Below are 20,005 nucleotides of genomic sequence, written 5' to 3' on the forward strand. Positions count from 1 at the left end.
CTGCCACTGTCCCCCGAGTCGATCCCTGACAACAGTTGGGTGAGCCTCCTTGCCTCCTGGGGTAAGTGAGCATAAAGAGGGTGGCACGGTAGTGAGCACTGTTCCCTCACAGCAAGAATATCCCGATTCTGAATCCACCGCTCAGCCTTTCTGTGTCAAGTTTGCATGTTCTCCATGTGCCACATGGGTTCTCTCCTTGTACTCTGACTCCCTCCAACAGGGCAAAGACATGCATGGTAAGTTGGTTGGTGATTCTAACCTTAGAAATGAACATTAGCTCGAATGGTTCTGTTCTGTATCTCTACTGACGTGTCCACGTGGTATGGGTTTGTGAGCTTTTACCCTGAGACGGCTGGGTTAGACTGCCTAAATTGGAAAAGGAATTAGCAGAAAATGGATAGATGAAACATATCAAGAGATGAATGCATAACAAAAAAAAATGCATTTGATGGAAAAGTTTGGAAAGACAATTCTGAATTATTCTGAAAGACAATGGGAGTGAATTATCAGTCACTCCCATTAGCAAACCATGACAATTCCAAGTTTATTTATATAGCATATTTGAAACAACCTCAGTTGACCAAGATGCTGTGCAATGTAATTATTAACGTGCAATTATTAGCATGTTAATAATTACATTAATGTACGTTAATTACATTAATATAAAACATAATTACACATGTGTTATATTACATAACACATATGTAATATCATACATACACATGCAGCGAGAGTTCTGTTTGTCATGCCAGATGATCTTGATGACGACGGCCTCGAAGCAGTGCATCACGCCTTAGTCAGAAGTCAAGGGTTTATAAGCATGTGTCATGCTGCCTGCAGCTTTGCACCATCGTTGTCATATATATGTGAAGAATCACAGCTTTCACATATTTTAAGATGAAACTGGAATAGCGGTGTGCGTTTGGCATCTAGTTGTAATATTTCAACGATAGTAAGATATTCCCAAAACAAACTATTTTCTGACATTTGCTCAAAATGTCTTCTTCACCACATATGACATTTTAAAATGAGACAAATGATGCTCTTTTTATAATATGGCATAGCTGCACCCTCCTTCTTCAGTCCTTGTCCTGCATGGATAGGTTGTTTTAAATAGAGCGTCTGGCAGCATCCATGGGGGAACAGACTGTCCTGTCATCTGCTAGGTAAACATTTATGCTAAAGTCCAGTTTTTCAGCCCATTTAGCCGAAACTGCAGGACTCTGAACATCCACCAGCTGGCTACTCGGCAGAACTGAATGCTGAATCCGCCTGAGTTGATGAGCTGGAGACATACTGGTATGAAGCAACAAGGCATGTCTGTATTTAAACTGGTGTAACTGAGCACATTCACATGAATATTAGCGTGTATTAAGACTGAAATGAGGTATTGTGTTTTATTGTATTAATTATCGGCCTTTTTTTCAATCATTCATCATCTCCTGACATCTGCTTTCACAGTTTCCCCAGTTATTAAATATCATGGTGTCTGAATGAAGCTGACAGACAGAATCGGAGTGTTAGTTTGTTCTCTGTGACTTTATTTCTGGCACACACAGGAACATGATATTCTGAGTTTTGTTCTGTTTTGAGTGGATGGATGGCATGACGACTCCGGGGCACAATACTGTTTAACTGTTTAGAAAGAAGATATTTAACTCCACCTGGGCGGGGCCTTTCTGTGTGGAGTTTGCATGTTGTCCCTGTTTTTGCGTGGGTTCTCTCTGGGTACTCTGACATCCTCCCACCATCCAAAAACATGCTGTTAGTGGGCTTAGGTTAAATGGTGATTCTAAATTGCTCATAGGGGTGAATGTGAGTGTGAATGGTTGTCTGTCTTTCTGTGTTAGCCTCTCGCCCTATGGTAGCTGGGATATGGTGGAAGAGGGAGGATGGATGGATGGATGGATGGACACTTTTTAAGGATTTTGTTTTGCTATCATATATTTCTTCATTTGTTTTGATGTTAATCAGGACACATGTTGTTTCATGTGTCACATGGTGGGAAATGAGCTGCTTTGATTGATGAACAGCGATATGAAAGAAAAGAAGTCATTAAAATGAATGAATACATTCATGCATTACGTCATTACTCCTTCATTATACATTACATCATACCACGTGGTTTGGTAGCATAGTCGTCTTTTCAGATATTGCATAACATTTTCACAGTACGCGTTAACTGAATGTCTGTAGTGCTTTGTTCCTGTAACTATAGTCCAAGTGACAGATACAAGCAGTCAGATTTGCAAATAAAGAGATTTATTAATGCCTGCAGGCAGGTGGGTTACATGAACTGTGAGGCCAGTGAATCATAAATGATATTGACATTGCTGGTGGCAACTATTTTAGCAGCTATGTTCCGTCTCATCATTCAGCCATTTCCCTTATTTAATGCTGGTGACAAGGAGAATAACTGGCTCATGACCCTGGAGAGAAGGGTGTGCACAGCAGCCTGCAGGCCACAGAACATAGTACATTGCCTCTACCCTGAATGGAAAGCACTGATTAGCAGAAATTAACATTTGAACCCCAGAGACTCTATGCAGTCTAATACAGTGCACTGAGTTAGACCTTTCCTGCTAGTAAGACACGTGTCCAGTGTCCATGCTTATGTAATTATTCATCTGCACCTACAATAATTTTGATTACTGTATGGGTTTGGATTGTTTTCGGAAGCTTTTCAAAGACCAAAGGAGGGTAACTGACTGATATTTTGCTCAGTAAATGTTTTCTTCTCAATTTAACAACATATTAGCTGTGATCTCAAGTACTGTTCAAGTCTGCTAAGGCAAAGTTACAGTATGTTGCTTTGGCCATTTATTGGACTTTTTTGGTTTAGAACATCACTATTTTATCCACAGTGACGACACAGGATTTTAAAATGCTGTGGCTGTTTATATAAAATAGTCCTTGAAGCATTTCTCAGTCGCAGTAGTATCTTGAAAATGCCTCTGATTGCTTAATTAGGCAGTTACTGTAAAGCATTATCAAAATTAAAGTTGATTTCAATTATCGCAAGACTTTAAAACTGCATGGATTATATCAGCATTCAAAATGGTTCAAAGGTTTGGTTCTAATACCGTAGTTTTGTTGCTAAAGTAACAATTTCCTCTATAAATAAACAATTTCTAGTAATGTTTATAATCTCATGGGATCTACATCCACTACTGATGAAGTGTCCCAAATATTTAATATTATAATCTAGATCAGATTTCTAATCCCTAAACCTAACCAAGGAAGGTAAAAAGAAACTAAAAAATGGCAGAATAGCTTATGATAAAAGACCGAAACACCCTGTGAATTTGAGGCACACAACGACATGTCCCGCTGGTAAAGTTTCCGGGTTGCCTTTCCTCATAGTAGCCATCCCTCAAGACTTTCTCCATTTGAAGGAATGCACTGTAAGGGATTGTAACATATAGTCATTTTATTGAATCATCACATAACAGGACATTGACTTTTTCTCTGTTTTACTTGTGTCCATAATTTTCCTCTCGCCTGCTTTGATTCTTTGCTCATACAGAGGCTGCTAGCTTTAGCCTTGGCTACTTTGCCTTTTTAACTTAAAATGTCCATGTTCAGTTGGGTAGGTTATAATTCAGGTGTCTGATTAGGTTTGCTGTTACAGGCCCCTTCTACATTGTCTCTTACAGTGAAGAGCGTCTACACTAACGCCGTGTTAGTGGCTGCGCATGTGTGCATGTTACACATGCGTAGACTGGGTTGTATGCAAGGCTGACTGGTTGCTCACTGGTCCAAGTTAAAAACCCTGGAAACTGCCCAATACTGGTCCCTGGCGCATCAACAGGAGCATCCATCTGTCCATTTGCTTCCGCTTATAGAGCTCAGGGGAGGGGGGCTTAACCAGCTGCCATAGGGTGAAAGGTGGGGTATGAACTGGACTGGTCACCAGTCTGTCCCAGGGCTAACACAGAGAGTTAGAGAAACATTCACACCTACAGATAATCAATAACAACCATGTAACCTAATAACCTCCATATCTCTGGAGTGTGTGAGTGTCTGTTTTTGGTCACATATTGGTATTTTTAATGTTTAGTAACTCCTCTATTTGTCCCTGTAATTGTTAACTAGTCTGTTTTTAACTCAAAATAAACACTTTTTCACCAATGCATTTTTCAACTGCATAAAATTCAGTGTATTCAAAAACTATATTACCACTATAATTAAAAGATTTCACAGTGTTCAAGCACTCTGTTCTGCCATGGTGCAGTTGTAGCAAATTGAACTGTTGCCAGTTCTCCCACATGGCATTACAAACAGTAACAGTACCGGTCAGCCAAAGGTGACGTCCTCAGAGCCAAGATTTGCATTACTGCTGTGAGTTGACAGTGTAAGCAAACTATAAGTCAGCCCTGTTTGAAAATAGAGGCCTTGTACACTGTGGCTGAAAGCACTTGTTATGACTGATGGGTTTGTATTCCAGGTCCATTATCCCAACTCATGTGCAAGAAGTGTGTTCTTTTTGTTTCACTCTCATGAGCCTATAGCATTAAGCTGATATAGTCACCTTAAATATTCAGGAAGGCAGGAATAGTTTTAAATGGTTTATTCCCAGAAGTGTGGCACAGAGGCTTGCAGGGTAGCCAACAAGTAAGCAGACAGGTAACAGGAACAAACTGGAGACTGGGCAACTTCAAATCAACTGTGCATTGAATTGGACCACTGCTTATCAAGAATTAAATCATGCTAGCTGTGCTATGGCCTGCATAGATCTTAGATGATCCTTTTGCTGGAAAACCACACATTCCCAGTGAATCACAGATGTAAGTCACAATGGATAGGATGCCTTTTATTGGTGGGGTGTCCAAACCATCCTTTGTATTACTAGAGCTTTGCTGGTGTTGATTAGCAGTAGTAGCGACAGGCTCTTGGTGGAACCTTGTAATGACTCTAGTCAGGATACTGGTGAGGTCTGGCACCCAAAAAGATTTATTGTTTAGTGCATGGCTGTTACAAGAACATCAGCCCCAGTTTCCATTTAAATTGAACTTATCCATAAGCTCTTTGGTGCAAAACACCATTTTGCCATTCTTTGCCTTTATTGCTACTGTAACAGCAACACAGATGCGATCTGTTTCACCAAGCCAGCTGGCAATTTATTTGCTGTGTCTATGAACTCAAAAGCACTTTTTTCCTCCCACAGAACTTGCTTCACACAAGTGAAATGTTCTCTCCCACCAAATCAAGTTTGCAAATTGCTTCAGTAATTATTCCTTCTTAATCCTTCTTAATACCATAAGGGAGGACAAAATATCAGCTGTGCAAAATATCCTGCAGTGTGCTTCCCTCACTGCAGGATGGGCAGCTCACTGTATTTGATGCCTGGAGCCTGTTGAGTGCAATGATGTTGTAATAATTCTCTGCTGTGGGAAAATGTGCTTCCCAGCTGAGCATTCACTGTTGTTTCAAATTATGTTGACACATTTTTTTTTCAGCTAGTTGGTCAGAATCTTGCTCTTGTTGTAGTTCACAATCATTTTATCTGCCTTGAATAAGTGGGTGGGTGTTTTTACTGCTCCTCTAGCCCAGCAGTTAAAATGCCCAACACTGACTCTGCTGCAGAGTGACAGTTATGACATGTGATCAAACTGATCTTCAGCCTGAAGCAGACTTTATATTTATATACAGGCACACATACTTAAGAATAATGCCAGACAAGAATTAGCCTGAAACTCTCCACAAACCCAAATATGGTAAAAGGGGCGACACAAAAATACCACATTGGTACTGATGCCCCAAGGAGGGAATCCCTGGGTTGAGCTAACCAACTGACCTTGCTATCTCTTCCTGTACTTGGCGCCTCTCTCAACTGTCTCTATCGATTAATCCCCCAAACCTTATATTTACCATGCACAATTTCTACTTTTCCTGGTGTCTGTATAGGAAAAACACAGTATGGAGCAAAAATGTGGACATTAATAAAATTAGAAAAGTTACAGAAAAAAACTAAAATAAATTAGTTTCAAGAAATATTTTAACTTGAACTTACCTGTCAGAATTAAGATAAGAGACCTAGTACTGTTCTCATGTCTGTCTTAAAGTAAACTTTACACAGACAATGTATAAACTCACACTTTCCCTGTGATAGACAGTTTGATTACATTCTCACATCATGTGAAACTTTTACTAACAGCAGCTAACAGAGGCTAACAGCGGCTAATGAGGGCTAACAGTAGCTAACAGAGGCTAACAGCAGCAAAGCCTGCACTTACCAACAGAAAATTTCAGGATATCCTCAGTTTCTAACTCTCATCTGACAGAAGTGAGCTTCACTGACTCATCAGACTCTTTTCACAAAGAGTGAAAAGTTTCAGAGTAAATAGATATGAACACCTGCTATATTGACAGCTGAGGTAGACAGTTAATTGACAGCCTATACTCAACACAGATTTATGGCAGCCAGCCTTGTCTGATGCTAAAGTGGCCACTATAGCTAGGATTATGCACCTGAATTGGACCTACCATTGGCCTGATAAAAGGGGGGGAGCCTATGAACCATATAAAGCAAAATAAGTGATGTATTATATTTCATAAATGGAATGTTATATTTCTTTTAACAAAAAGCATGACTTAAGGTTGTTTTAGTTTTCTCCTCCAAATCTGAGAAGGATGGTGGGTGGGAGCATTTGTTTACTATTCCTTTAAAACAATACTTATGACTTAAATAGTGCGTTACCCCTAAGAAAATGAACATCATATTATTCAAATGTCCTTTTTTTTTTGTCACTTTTACTTGAAATTATGTTACTGTGATAGTAACGAGCCTTTTTTCAAATGAGCCTTTTTTCAAGGGAATAAAAGATTTTTGACATTTGTATTCGGTCTGCCGTGGTCTGTTTCGATTTCATCCTTTGAAATAAAAAATAGCTTCTGAATCTTTTCAGCTATTCATGCAACCGTCATCTTAGAATGGGTCAGCCTTTGATCTTGCATGGAAAGTAATTCAACTAATCACATATGACACCCCCCCCCCACACACACACACACACACACCTGGGTTTCCATAAAAATCTCTTTGTCTCTATATTTTTAAGAAATAGGCTCTTGCCAAGCCCTGCATCTGTCTGTGCAGGACACATGAAATTGCACAACAAAGATGTCACATTTAATCTGGAGGGCATAAAGAAAGTTATGTCACCATGTGGTTATTTATCCTTAGTACCTGCATCTATTGTGCTATTGGCTTGTTTCCACGTTTTGTGTACTCTTTTTCTTCAGGGCTCAGCTGATTCCTACACAAGCCGACCATCTGATTCAGATGTGTCCCTGGAGGAGGAGAAGGAGGGCGGCCGGCAGGAGAGGGAGCAGCAGGCCACTGTTCAGCTTGAGAGAGCAAAGGTCAGTTTCACTAGGAGCTGTTTATGGGTAACAGAGCACCATAACTGGCTGTATATCACATTAAAAAAAAAAAAAAAGGATTTTGCATCACTGGTTGCCCTGCTAATCTGTGTTAATGGCTGTGTAAAGGTTGCCATACTGTTTCTGAACTTTTACAGTTTTCAACATTGTAAAAGTGACACCGTGTGCCAACATTCACACCGTAAATAAGTTACATGAAACAAACACAACAATGCAATTAAGTACTTCAGTGAAATGTAGCCTTTAACATTAGGAAAACACCCGTGACACTTATTACTGCATCAGTTTAGGAAATAATGGTGAAATTAAACAGTTAAGCATTAAGATCACTCAATTTGATCACTTCATTCACTGCGCAGGAGCAGATGATGATAATAATAATAATAATAATAATACTTTGGTTTTATGGCCTTGGTATGAGGCTTCCCTGCTACCTGCTGTAGATGTGGTGTGATCACTACTGATGCTGTCTTCCAGCCACTGTTGTCAGGAGGTCTAAAATAGCTTCTCTTCAGCAGTGCCCACCCCTCACTGCAGGCCATTCGTTCTGCATGTGTGATGCTGGAGCACGATGGGCACGCTGGTGCTGTACAAAATGTCACATTCTGTGATTGTCTGAACCAAATTATTCACTGCTAATATACATGGTTATTGCTACAAAAACTCGTCCCTCCTTTCTGTCTTGCAGACTAAAGCAGTTGCGTTTGCAGTGAAGACCAATGTCAGTTACTGTGGTGCGCTGGATGAGGATGTTCCCGTGGCTGGCACGGCTGTATCTTTTGATGCCAAGGACTTCCTCCACATCAAAGAGGTGCAATTCAGTTGCGGTGTGGCACTGTAGGGGGGGGATTCAATTCAGCCTGCACAGTTTAGTTTTTAACCACAGGAGAAAGTGTTTTTTTAACTAAACAAAGAGTTTCATGTTAGCTATTTTGCTACTCTCTGTGTAACAACTTTTCCCATCATGGAGCTTGTGACCTATCTCTGTTTTTTTTTTTTTTTTCATTGCAAGAGCCAAGAAAAGAGTCACAAGTTAATCTGATATTCATAAAAAGAGCTATGCTCAAAATGTAGCTTTTAAGTTAACAGACTGAATGTGCGTCCAGATTTCATTAATGTATCTGTATGGGTTGTCATGGTAACAACCTGAGCATCTGTAGCTATATAGCCATGATTAAGATGCAGCTTTCCATCACATAGGTTTCCCCCAAAGTGCCTGCAAACAAGTTGTTTGTTTTTTTTGCTGTGTGTGCACAGGCTGTTGTTCTTCCCAGTTTCATACATTGCTTCCTGTTAAGCTGTTAAGAGTTTGAATCCAGGAGCAGGAGCGTAGTTTGCTGTGATTCTATTGTATGTGGGGGCAAAAAACATATATAAGCTGATAGTCTGAACAAGGCCTTGGAGTAAATACACTCTCTATCATCTTTACCTGCGCTTTTCCATTTCCACAAAAATTGCCACTCCTTAGATTTGAGTTAAACTCCATTAATATGTCCTGATATGATTGTTTGTGAGGCTTCTCACAACAACTAGTTAAAGCAAATCAATACAACTTTCTGTCTGGACACACAAAACATCAACCTGTGACTTAAGTTGGATCATGAGCCGGATGAGTTGATGTTCTGGTTTTGTACAGTTGGTGTGGTGCAGGGCTCACTAATGTGTCTCATCATAGACGCCTGTAAAAGCAGAAATAGCAGTCTGCTTTAAGGTCAGTTTGACCGTTCTTTATTTGTTTGCCCTGACTGAAATCCAGCCAGCCAATAAAAAAAGGATCCTGTCTGTACTTTGTATTATTAGTACACAGCGTTCTGAAATATTTGTGTTAGTCTACTGAACACTGTTATTTGTAATTACAGCATGAACAGTGATAAAGGTATCTTTATGGACAGAGATATTTGTAATGTGGAAGCTGTTTCGCTGTATTGCATACCGATACAGAGGAAATTCACTTAATTACAATGGATTACTCTTAAGGACTAATTTAAATTCTGGGATTTTGTCGCTGAGACTTTTCTCGTTCTGTTTTTCAGAAATACAACAATGACTGGTGGATTGGACGCCTGGTGAAAGAGGGCTGTGACATTGGGTTCATTCCCAGCCCACTGAAGCTGGAGAACATCCGCCTTCAACAGGAACAGAAGAGAGGACGCTTCCCTGGGTGAGCAGGAGGAGGAGGGCTGGATGAGTGCGGCAGAGCGAAGGCGTCAGCAGCAGCAACAGATATTGCAGAGAAGAGACATGGATCAAATGGGATAAAGAGAGTTTGAAGGGTTTGGGATTGTACTGAGAGCGAGCCACTTTAGGGATGAGTAGAGGCTGGCAGATAAGCAGGATGTCAGGTGGATGAAATCCAAGTTGTGCTGTGTGGTCCAGGCTCTCGGAGGTATATCTGGATCAGAGCCACCACAGAATTTTCCATCAGATGGGATGCTGGGTTGTAGTCACCGAGACGATTAATGGTGCTGAGTACTATTATCCTTTCGCAGTTACCATAAAATACAAAAAAAGCACTTGTCACTGTGAGGTACTTTGTGATTTCTATCACAAAGCCATGTAATCACAATAGTACAGAAAGAAAAATGATGACATATTTAGGTCATATATATTTACAGTGAAAGAACAATCGACAAACTGCACGCCAGTCGTTGATTAATGCAATCGCTTTTGTCTTGTATGTATTTATATCTTTCAGTAGAAGTCTGCCTTACTTTACAGACACATCACTGATTCACCAGTTCTTTGATGTTATTTAAATCCAAGAACATAGTATAATATGCAGTTTATGACTGTAGGAGATAGTGAGTTTATTCGTGGGCGGTGGTGGTGACAGATGAAATCATCCCATTAGCTTTTACAGTAACACTGCTCTTTCTATCCGGTGTTATCCATCCAGCAGTAAATCCAGTGGGAATTCCTCCTCCAGTCTGGGAGAGATGGTGTCAGGAACGTTCAAACCAAACCCAAACTCTGCAGGTTGGTTGCACAGATCCGGTTATTTATAATAGCAAATGCTACGGTTAGATTCACAAGGGATGGTCTTGTCTTCTGCTTTGCAGTTATATCTGTGTATCAGTAGGAGCATCTTTTTTTAACCTTTTGTAGTAAAATAAGGCTTTAACATAGCTGATAGAAATGTGTGCACTTACTACACATTTCTCTTCTTTTTCAGGAAAGCAGAAACAGAAAGTGGTGAGTGTGACAGCTTATTTGCTTATTTATGTAATTAAAGGTGAACTGTCAGTTATTAGAAAAAGGCTTTGTGTCCCTTTAAAACAAAAGACCAGATCTATACATTGCGTACATATATGGACGGTGGAGATTACTCTGTAATTTTGGCAAACTTTTTATTTAACATTAAAGTGTGTTGGAACCTTATGCTATGAGCAAATGATGCCAGTCACATCGGCCATGCTGGAGACAGTGTGATCAAATACACACCAACCACTCCTGCATAAGATCCAAGACTTTCTTAAAAAAGTGGAAGAAATTGCTTGACTGCATCTCAAATGAAGAGGACGCCTCCTCGTTACAGACACTGTTCTCTCTGTTCTTTGTCTTTTATCTTATATTTTCTTTTATCTTGATCTTCCCTTGTTTACATAAACAATTAATACGACCATTAAATTGATTCACCGCATTCTTAGTCATTTAATCGTATTAATTATAATATGTTAGTTTATCAGTTTCTACCTTCTTCTTCCTTTTTTTCTCTTTTTTTTTTACAGCACCAAATCACAACAACAGTCACCTTAAGGTGCTTTATATTGTAAGGTAGACCCTACAATAATACATAGAGAGAAAAACCCAACAGTGGGAAGGAAAAATTCCCAACCATCCAGTTAAGGTTGTGAACTTCAGAGCAGGTTTTGCATCATCAGTGTTTACTACTATTTAATCTTTAATTCACAGTTTTGACGAAGCAGAAGTTGTTTAAAATCTTTGATTTCAACATCTTTCTCTGGATTGGTGCTGGCACTGGTTAAAGCATTTCTCCACTTACACTCAGACACACTGGGAGAGTTCTGGGTTGCTTTCAGACTTTAGGAAACAAATGCTAAAAATATTAGAGCTTGACTTTATCTCTGTGTTTCTGGACCTCCAGGCTGAGCATGTTCCGCCATATGACGTGGTTCCCTCCATGAGGCCAGTTGTCCTGGTGGGACCCTCCCTGAAAGGTTATGAGGTAAGAAAGACTGCTGCTCCTCCAGCAGGCTGACTCTGCCTTTTTTTTCCTCCACAAAAGATGAACAAATAAATGAGTCGTTTTTATCATGAAGGATGAATTCACTAGTCCTGGTGAAAGAGACCACTCAGAAGTCCTTTGTTCTAGACGCAGATTCTTCAGTATCCTTATGGGATCCTATTAAAAACAAGTAACACTTTGGAAATAACAAGTCTGATAGTGCTCTTCATTCAAATTCACTGTTACTTAGTGAGGACATCCTTAATCTAAGACTGTGGCGTGACATTCGTTTTACAGCAGAATACTGTATTGGGTGCTTCCCAGTGTGAGCAAACTTTGAAAGGACAGAAGGGGCTGGAGCATGCTGATGAATTCACAGCTTTTAATTGTGCAATCAGGCTGACATTTCGACAGCAGTGTGTCTTCATCAGTCAGAATGAACAAAGAAGGCAACCAAGTATTACCTCAGACCATGTCTGCAATCTTTATTGGACAGGAACGGGAATTTAAATCTATTGGATAAAGAACTCAGCAGGGCGAGTTGCCTTAACATGCGTCCATATGGGCCATGCAGACTCATGCCTTACATGAATATTACATCATGTTGTAAGTTACTGAATTTCAATCCCAGTTAATTCATTCTGCGATGAGCGTTCCCGGGGTAACAGCATCCAAATCCAAACTGCTCGTTGATAATTGGTTGGAACGACAGTGCAAAGCATAAAGGAGGCCAAGGACGCTGTGGAAGGTGGGAGTGCTGAAGTCAGTTGTCATGGAATCACAGTCCTTGTCTCCCATCCTGGTGTTGCCGTGGTAACAACCTTCTGGTTAAACTGCATCAGTCTGAAAAAGTGGAGCATCGCTTGAAATTAGAAACATAAAATAATGTGTACCATGCCTTGAGATACTTTTCATGTCCCAAACCTGTAGTTTATCTGTTCATGCAGTACCCTACAGGTTTTTTTTGTTTTTTTATGTGTGAGCAATAATATTATTTATTTATTTATTTTGCCAGTGCCACAGAGTTAACATGTAATCACGTGGTAATTAATAGGTGTCACATGCAATATTTCAAGGTTGCATGAAGCTCTGTGCAGTTGTACTGTTGCACAAAAAGATGCACTTTGAAAATTCCTTTAAAAAATTAAAACTCATTTGGTTGAGTAAGTGATCCATATGCACGGCAGAGGTCTGGGTTTGATTCCGCCCATTTCCTATGTGTCATTGCCCCTCGCTCACAGCCAACTTTCTTGTCTACTATCTACTACTGTGACATAAAATACAGGCAACTTGTATTATTGTAATGCACTGTTTTCATGTCTGTCTAAAGCATCTATTAATGACCTCACATCTCCCCGAAATGCTACTGCAAGGCTTTTAACTCACTCTCATAAATCTTCCCATATCACCCCATTATTAAATGAGGTGAGGCTCTGTGTTGTTGATCTACTTCACCCCTATTCTCCAAACCAGTTTTTAAGGTCCACAGATAAGGATTTTCTTGGCACCCATCTAAAGGGGGACTCACACCTCAGCACCTCAGCTCCAAAACTATGGAACAGCTTACACAGTTACACAAGTGTGACCTCTCGTCATGGCATATGTACACTTCATAGTCTTTAGGGGAGACTAAATATCTTCAAAAGTGGTAATATAGATGGATAAAGAGCACTACGGAAAATGTTTCTTTTTCCTCACCTGTCCCTTTAAGTAAATTTAAATAAGAACCTCAAATGTGAGTAGAGCATTTATGTATTTTGACATTTTAATAGGACTATTTATTCCTTACAACTGCTTTGTGTTACAGCCCAATGGCCATGAAGCCCCTGTCAACCCAATGTGACTGTCAGTGTACTTTGACCAATTTAGAGCGACAACTGGCACAATCGAATAGTCGCCTTTGCCTGATTTTATTCATGAATCCATGTATTTCTTTTCTGAGTCAAAGACCTTGGGAAGTATAAGTGTATGACTTTGAGGGTAACTTTGTGAACTTAAACTTCTGTTTCAGTTCAAGGCCTCAGAGCTGCAAGCATGTTCACCAGCCAAGCCTATATATTCAAAGCTACACCGAGGGATTGCCCCAAATTTATCACCTGTGCACTCGTCTTTGCGACATCGCTCACTGAAGCTTTTGATCGCTTTATTTAATGTGACCCACGTTCATCAGCCAGGATGGGGAAAAAAAAAAGCTTTTCACAGGGTAGACTATAGCTTGGTCAAGTGTGTAATGTAAAAATGTGGCTCAGCCAGAGACTGACCATCAGAATGAATAATGGGGGGCTAGCTTCTTTTACTGCCTGCTCTGCTCCATAGCTGCATAAAATTGCTCATGTTATGAGCCTCTATAGCCACCTTTTGCTTGCTTGGTACTGCCATTGGGTGTGCTGTGTGGGTAGTGGATAATTTTGCAGACTCAAAGGCAGACAAGTGGATGCTGAAGTTAAACTTAAAGCGAGCCTTTTAATGCTGAAGTTCAGAGATTAACTACTGGTTAGCAAATGGTAAATAGCCTGATTCTTATATAGCACTTTTCTACTCTGCTTGATCACTCAAAGTGCTTTAAATAGCAGTGCAGGGTAGTTATAGGACATGGAAAACAATGCTAGAGAACACACAACTATGCAAACAATGTAAAATAGGACAAGAGGAGACTGACATAATATATAGACGAGAAGTGGTGCATGACCAGGAAACGGGTGCAGCTCTAAACACAGCTGAAGACAATAGCATATGAGACAGGGGAAGTAACACTCACTGCAAGATGCAGAGGACAACCATTACCAAAATAAAACAGGAAGTGGGACACAACAGAACAGGGTAATAGAATTTACTTGGCACAGAGGAGGACAAGAAGACAAGACAGGCGAACACAGAAAGGTGCTTTATATTGTAAGGCAAAACCCTACAATAAGACAGAGAAAACTCCAACAATCAAACAACGCCCCCTATCTGCAAGCGCTTGGTGTCTGTGGGAAAGGAAGGAAAAACTCCCTTTTAACAGGAAGAAACCTCCCGGAGAACCAGGCTCAGGGAGGTGCAAGACTCGGGGACCGTGACAGTAACAAGTTTGACAGCCTTCCCTATTCCCCCTGCCTTTAATTAGATTAATGTTTTAATCTATTCTTCTCTTCTTCCTCTTTTCCCCATGTCCATGTTGTTTGCGCCGCCTTCTGCGCTCCCCATTGCTGCAGGTCACCGACATGATGCAGAAAGCGCTGTTTGACTTCCTGAAGCACAGGTTCGATGGGAGGTGAGCAGTGAAAGCGAAGCAGAGTCTGTCATATACTGCATCGAGGTGCTGGCCGTGCTCTGTGTGACGCGTACAGTTTTTGTTCCAGGATATCCATCACGAGGGTAACAGCTGACATATCGTTGGCCAAGAGGTCAGTACTAAACAACCCCAGTAAGAGGGCCATCATTGAGAGATCCAACACCCGCTCCAGCCTTGGTAAAGCTACAGGAAACTCACTCAATGATGCGCATGTCTTATAGGTGATGTGGAGCGTAAATATGTTGCATATTGTTTCTTATTCATATTTGCTCTGCCGTACATTCTTTACTTTTTGTAGCTGAGGTCCAGAGTGAAATAGAGAGGATCTTTGAGCTGGCCAGGTCTTTACAGCTGGTGGTTTTGGATGCTGACACCATTAACCACCCAGCGCAGCTCATCAAGACTTCATTAGCACCCATTATCGTCCATGTTAAGGTGTCCTCGCCTAAGGTGAGATTAAAAGCTTAAGTTACTTAATTACATTAGCCTAACAGGATACTATATATTATGTTAATTTTTTTTAAACTGATATTATTTAAAAACAATGACAAAAAACTTTGTGTTGTACTTGACAACATGCCAAGTGTCAGTGTAAGCTGTGAAATACCAAGAAACCCTTCAGGCAGTGAGAGAAAGTCATAGTCTTGACTGTAATGTGAGTTTGGAGCAGTGACAGGCGTGCCATTGCTTGTGTTGGCTGGATTTTCTAGAAAAGAATCTCTTGTCACAAACCTACATGTAACAGAGTCCAATTTCCATGGGCCTGCTACGACTCGTCTTCTAGTTTCTTAATTTTTAGACTGTTTTTGTGTCACCCACAGGTCTTGCAGAGGCTGATCAAATCAAGAGGGAAGTCTCAAAGCAAACATTTGAATGTGCAGCTTGTTGCAGCAGAGAAACTAGCACAGTGTCCTTCTGTGAGTAATCATCACCCCTTTTTTTTTAAATTAACTTAGAAGCTGTTGCTTCCCTTAAGTTAGGTTTCATGATGTAATCACAAGTGGTGAAAAGAAATCCAAATGCAGCAGCAGATTACACCTTCCTCTCTTCTTTTCCAACCTTAGGAGATGTTTGATATTATTTTGGATGAGAACCAGCTTGAAGATGCTTGTGAACACCTGGCAGAGTACCTGGAGGCGTACTGGCGTGCGACGCACACTTCGCTTTCCATGCCGCTCAACCCCCTCCTGGGACGCAATCTGGGCTCCACTGCTCTCTCCCCGTATCCTGCTGCCATTCAGGTGAATTTCTGAAGTTAAAGAGCAAAAAACTGTCCCGGGTTTCTTTTCTTCTCATTGTTGTTTTACAGAATCCCAGATTTCAGTCATGTATGACTTCGATTTACCAACCTGCCGGATAGAAGGAAATTTGGATCATTTCAGTGTGTGAATACTCAGCGTTTGATAATGCACTATGCCCTAAAGCCATAGCTGAGGTGCATGGTATTAGCAGTAAAATGTTCTAGCAACAAGATGAAAGCCACACTAAAATCTTTCGAGAAACAAAGGCCCTCCTGCTGTCTTTAAAGTAAAAAGCTTGCAGCTCCTTTACTGATGTAGATCAGAAGCCTTGAATGCTTAGAGTGAGTTATAATGGTTTGTTGTCACATTTTCAATGCTGGAAAAATATCCACAGCAGGTTTTAGTGGACAACAGATGAGTCCATTATCTACCCAAATCCCCAGTATAGCCCAGGCACCTAAAGGTTAGTAGTAGTTAGGGTATAGTGAAATAAAGTAAATATAATTTTTGGTACCTACTTACAAGATGGTTTAACAGTGAAATGGGGTTTAACACTATTTTAAAACTTTTTACATTTTAATCTATTGTAATTGTAACTTCCTCAATACTGTAAGTGAAGAAACTATAGAACCTTTAATAACTAAAGTTGTAAAAGAACTTAAAGTTCTGTGAAAAAGTGCATGTGAAACATCACACTTGTGTTTAGGACAAACTGACCTCCTAGGTGTACGTATTTTTCCGAGTACTTGGCAGGTAGTTTGTTTTTGTTCCAAGAATCGGCTTCATTCTTCTGTGTAATATAATCCAAGGCTATGGGATCAGGGCTCTGTGGGGGTCAGAACTCCTCGTTCTTATTGTCTGATGATAATTCTTTGAGTTTAGCTGTATGTTGGCACTGATTTTGGATGAGATGACTCACTGATGGCACTGAAATACAGATATGAATATTATCTTATATCCACCTTATTAGCAGATATGATGTCCATAAACTGCAAAGAACCTCTACCAGAGCCTTTACCTTGCCTGTAGACTCTCATCTCTGCAGTACTCTCTAGCCTTTAGGCAATCTGCTTCAAGTTGGAGCCAAATACTTTAAACTTTGATTCATGACTCCAGAGCAGCTGGCATGTTTTTTACACAGATTCTAGTGTTTTTTGAACGTAGGTGAGTCATTTGGCTTTTGTTTCCACATCATCATTAAACAGTACATTTGCACAAAAACAGAACCTAGACCACTTAATGAACAGTAGGCTGTGAGGTCAGTTCCTTAATCATTAATATGCAAATTCTCATGACCATTGATCAAGAAGAAGAAGTCACTTGGATGAATGACGAAACGTTTGCCCCATTGAAAACACTACGTCCAGATGAACAGAATCAACCTTTTGGTATCTACAGTGATATATTTCACGGGGACACCAATGAAGAAGACTCAAAATAACCATGAGTAACAAACAATTTTATTTGATATGATTTTATTTTTTTATTTACTCGTTTACACTCTGTCTGGCTCCATTCAGATTAGTTGCAAAGTGCCCTCTGGTGGACAAACTATAAAATCTCAGCACTAACTATTGAAGTGTTGAAGGGTGTTTCTCCCATCTTTACTTCTTGGATTTTTCAATCATCAAATATCTGATATGGACCGATAATACCAGCCCACTGATAAATCTGTTGGACTCTAATGCAAACATATTAAAAATGCATAGTTATGTTGATTCTGTTCGAGTGTTAACAAAGCAAAACGCAGTTTGAAATCAGCATTACTTCTCTCAAACAGGCCCAAAGAAACCGGAACAGCAACCACACGACGACAGACCATTCGCCCGTTGAACGTCGCAGTCTAGTGCCTGCCGATGAGAACTGCCATAACGAGCGGGCACGGAAGAATCGCAACCGTCTCTCCTCAGGCTCACAGCACAGCAGGGACCACTCTCCTCTGGTGGAGGAGGACTACCAGGACCCCTACCAGGACTCTTATAAGCCCCACCGTAACCGAGGATCCCCGGGAGGCTATAGCCAGGACTCCAGGCACCGGCTCTGAGCTGTGGCCTGCTGTTAACAAAGTATAGGCCTGTGTCTCTTCAAGCGACCACCGTGAACACAAGGGGAAAGTTTGCTATTACATGATAAATCTCTTACATTCACGAGGACTGAAACCACCTTTTATTTTGTGTAGTACCTCATATCTACTTTGGCCTTGGCTCCTGACAAATGAGCATTTGAACCCAAAAATAAGAATCCTGCTCTTGCTTTGATGTGAACAAGGTACTGGATATGAAAGTAGCACAAGATCAGTAAAGTTATATTTAAGAGGGAAAGTTGGACATTTTTTGAATATGTCACCAGTATGACATGTGAGTGAAGTAAACTAGGCCCTTCTGGACCATTCCCGCTGTCTCAGCTGTTACTGTAGCATGCAGGTAGGATTGTAATTACAGGGACCATCTGACTCAGGCCAGTGCCAGACAGCATCCAGCAGTGATGATCAGCGCAGAACTTGTTTGCACGGGTCCAGGAGATGGTAGAAGGAGAGTTTAATGCATCTTTAATGTGCCGCTGTCCTTGATGTGTGTGATAAGTCCTGTAAAGCTTGCTCCAGAATCCTGAGTTTTACAACTATTGTTTTAAAGTGACATGAATGGCTAATTCAGGGTTCATGCAGTAGCTTCCCGTTCCCTTTCTTTTTAAACGCTGTTTTTGTCATAAATCATATGACAGAAAAGGAGAAAAATCATGCAGATACTAATACATTTCAAAGCTCCACAACCTCAGGAATGAGAGGTCAATTAGACCTAGAAGTGTAGCGTTTATGTTCTCACCCCTGATGGGAGTGTGATTCTGAGAGTTATGTTATTTTTGTGATTTTATGATTTTGTTTCTTGAAAAAAAAAAGAAGCTGTTTTTCCAGCACAGAAGTCTTTAAAATGGTCACAACAGCGCATTTCTCACATGCCATGCGTCAATTAACTGCTGTTGTCTGTCATGGGTTTCGTAGGACATGGAATAAGCAAGACTTTGGGTTTTTGTGAGTGATTTATGTTGAGGGCTTCCATATATAATACACTGAAAAATAATCAAAGGAAAGAAATTTTAATTTGTGTAAGGTTCAATTTCCAGAACAATAAATTACATTCCATTTATGTCATTTTATATAAAAGCCTTGCTTACACCCTCCAACCATCAGACAAAGAAATATATTAGTAAAAGGTTTTATAAAATAAAGTAACACTAAACACTTTCCTTGAGTAGCAATTTAACATGCACCTCTTCTATATTGTCATTTACAGCTTTTCTGTGTATTCTCCTTGAGTTTTATTAAAGACTACTGATAAGTAAGAAGCTGTCTAAAAGCACTTGGGCAGGACTGCACTGCCTTTGTTAATAGTGTCATTTACATGCTACTTTTATGGAAATGTTGAGCAGCCAGTTCTCCCCCATCTTTCAATTTATATGTACGCTACCAGCTAATATGGGATTAAATAGCATTACCTTTTACATGACATCCTTGTATATTGTATTTTAATATTTAGATATTGAAAAGCTCCGTTTTATTTCAGGTCATAGACCAGAGATCTCATTGTGCTGTGATTCTGGAGAGGGAAGTTTGACGAGCAGGCTTCCGTTCTTATTTTCCTTACACAGTAGCTTTTATTGTTGTAGTTTCAAAACAGTGGAGCATAAGGAGTGATTTAAAAGATTTGAATACTGCCTGTGAGAGAATGATGCATTGATTAGAATTTGTGTGCACTGTCATTTTACAACTGTAATGAAATAAACTGCTGTTATGCTGTTGTATGGATACCAGTGGGGTGTTTTTGTTTTTTGCTTATAGAAATATTCATAAAAAATAATTTACCTGTTACTGTATTTAATAATTATTAAACCTGTTGTGTATGAAGTTTTCATATCATATAATAT

At 40.1% G+C, this 20,005-nt stretch overlaps 1 protein-coding gene across 4 annotated transcripts in view; it reads left to right on the forward strand.

Moving 5' to 3' along the window:
• cacnb4a (calcium channel, voltage-dependent, beta 4a subunit) overlaps positions 1-19,930 on the forward strand; it is a 34,008-nt gene extending 14,078 nt beyond the window's left edge. For 2 of the 4 annotated variants that reach the window (XM_086265484.1, XM_086265485.1), the window contains exons 4-15: positions 7,243-7,362; positions 8,072-8,194; positions 9,417-9,544; positions 10,280-10,359; positions 10,556-10,575; positions 11,489-11,569; positions 14,764-14,822; positions 14,911-15,020; positions 15,142-15,293; positions 15,665-15,760; positions 15,908-16,084; positions 17,865-19,929. In XM_086265484.1, coding sequence (XP_086121610.1) covers positions 7,243-7,362; positions 8,072-8,194; positions 9,417-9,544; positions 10,280-10,359; positions 10,556-10,575; positions 11,489-11,569; positions 14,764-14,822; positions 14,911-15,020; positions 15,142-15,293; positions 15,665-15,760; positions 15,908-16,084; positions 17,865-18,128 — 1,410 coding nt within the window. In that variant the 3' untranslated portion in view covers positions 18,129-19,929. Of the gene's footprint in view, positions 1-7,242; positions 7,363-8,071; positions 8,195-9,416; positions 9,545-10,279; positions 10,360-10,555; positions 10,576-11,488; positions 11,570-14,763; positions 14,823-14,910; positions 15,021-15,141; positions 15,294-15,664; positions 15,761-15,907; positions 16,085-17,864 lie in introns of all 4 variants that reach the window. The other 2 variants (XM_086265486.1, XM_086265487.1) reach the window with 2 other exon arrangements.
• Positions 19,931-20,005: the final 75 nt, after the last annotated feature.

This window comes from Aulonocara sp. 'chitande type north' Nkhata Bay, linkage group LG16 (genome assembly GCF_057382095.1).
Source record: "Aulonocara sp. 'chitande type north' Nkhata Bay isolate Kocher_YH1m ecotype deep benthic linkage group LG16, A_spYH_male_GT1.1, whole genome shotgun sequence".
NCBI lineage: Eukaryota > Metazoa > Chordata > Actinopteri > Cichliformes > Cichlidae > Aulonocara > Aulonocara sp. 'chitande type north' Nkhata Bay.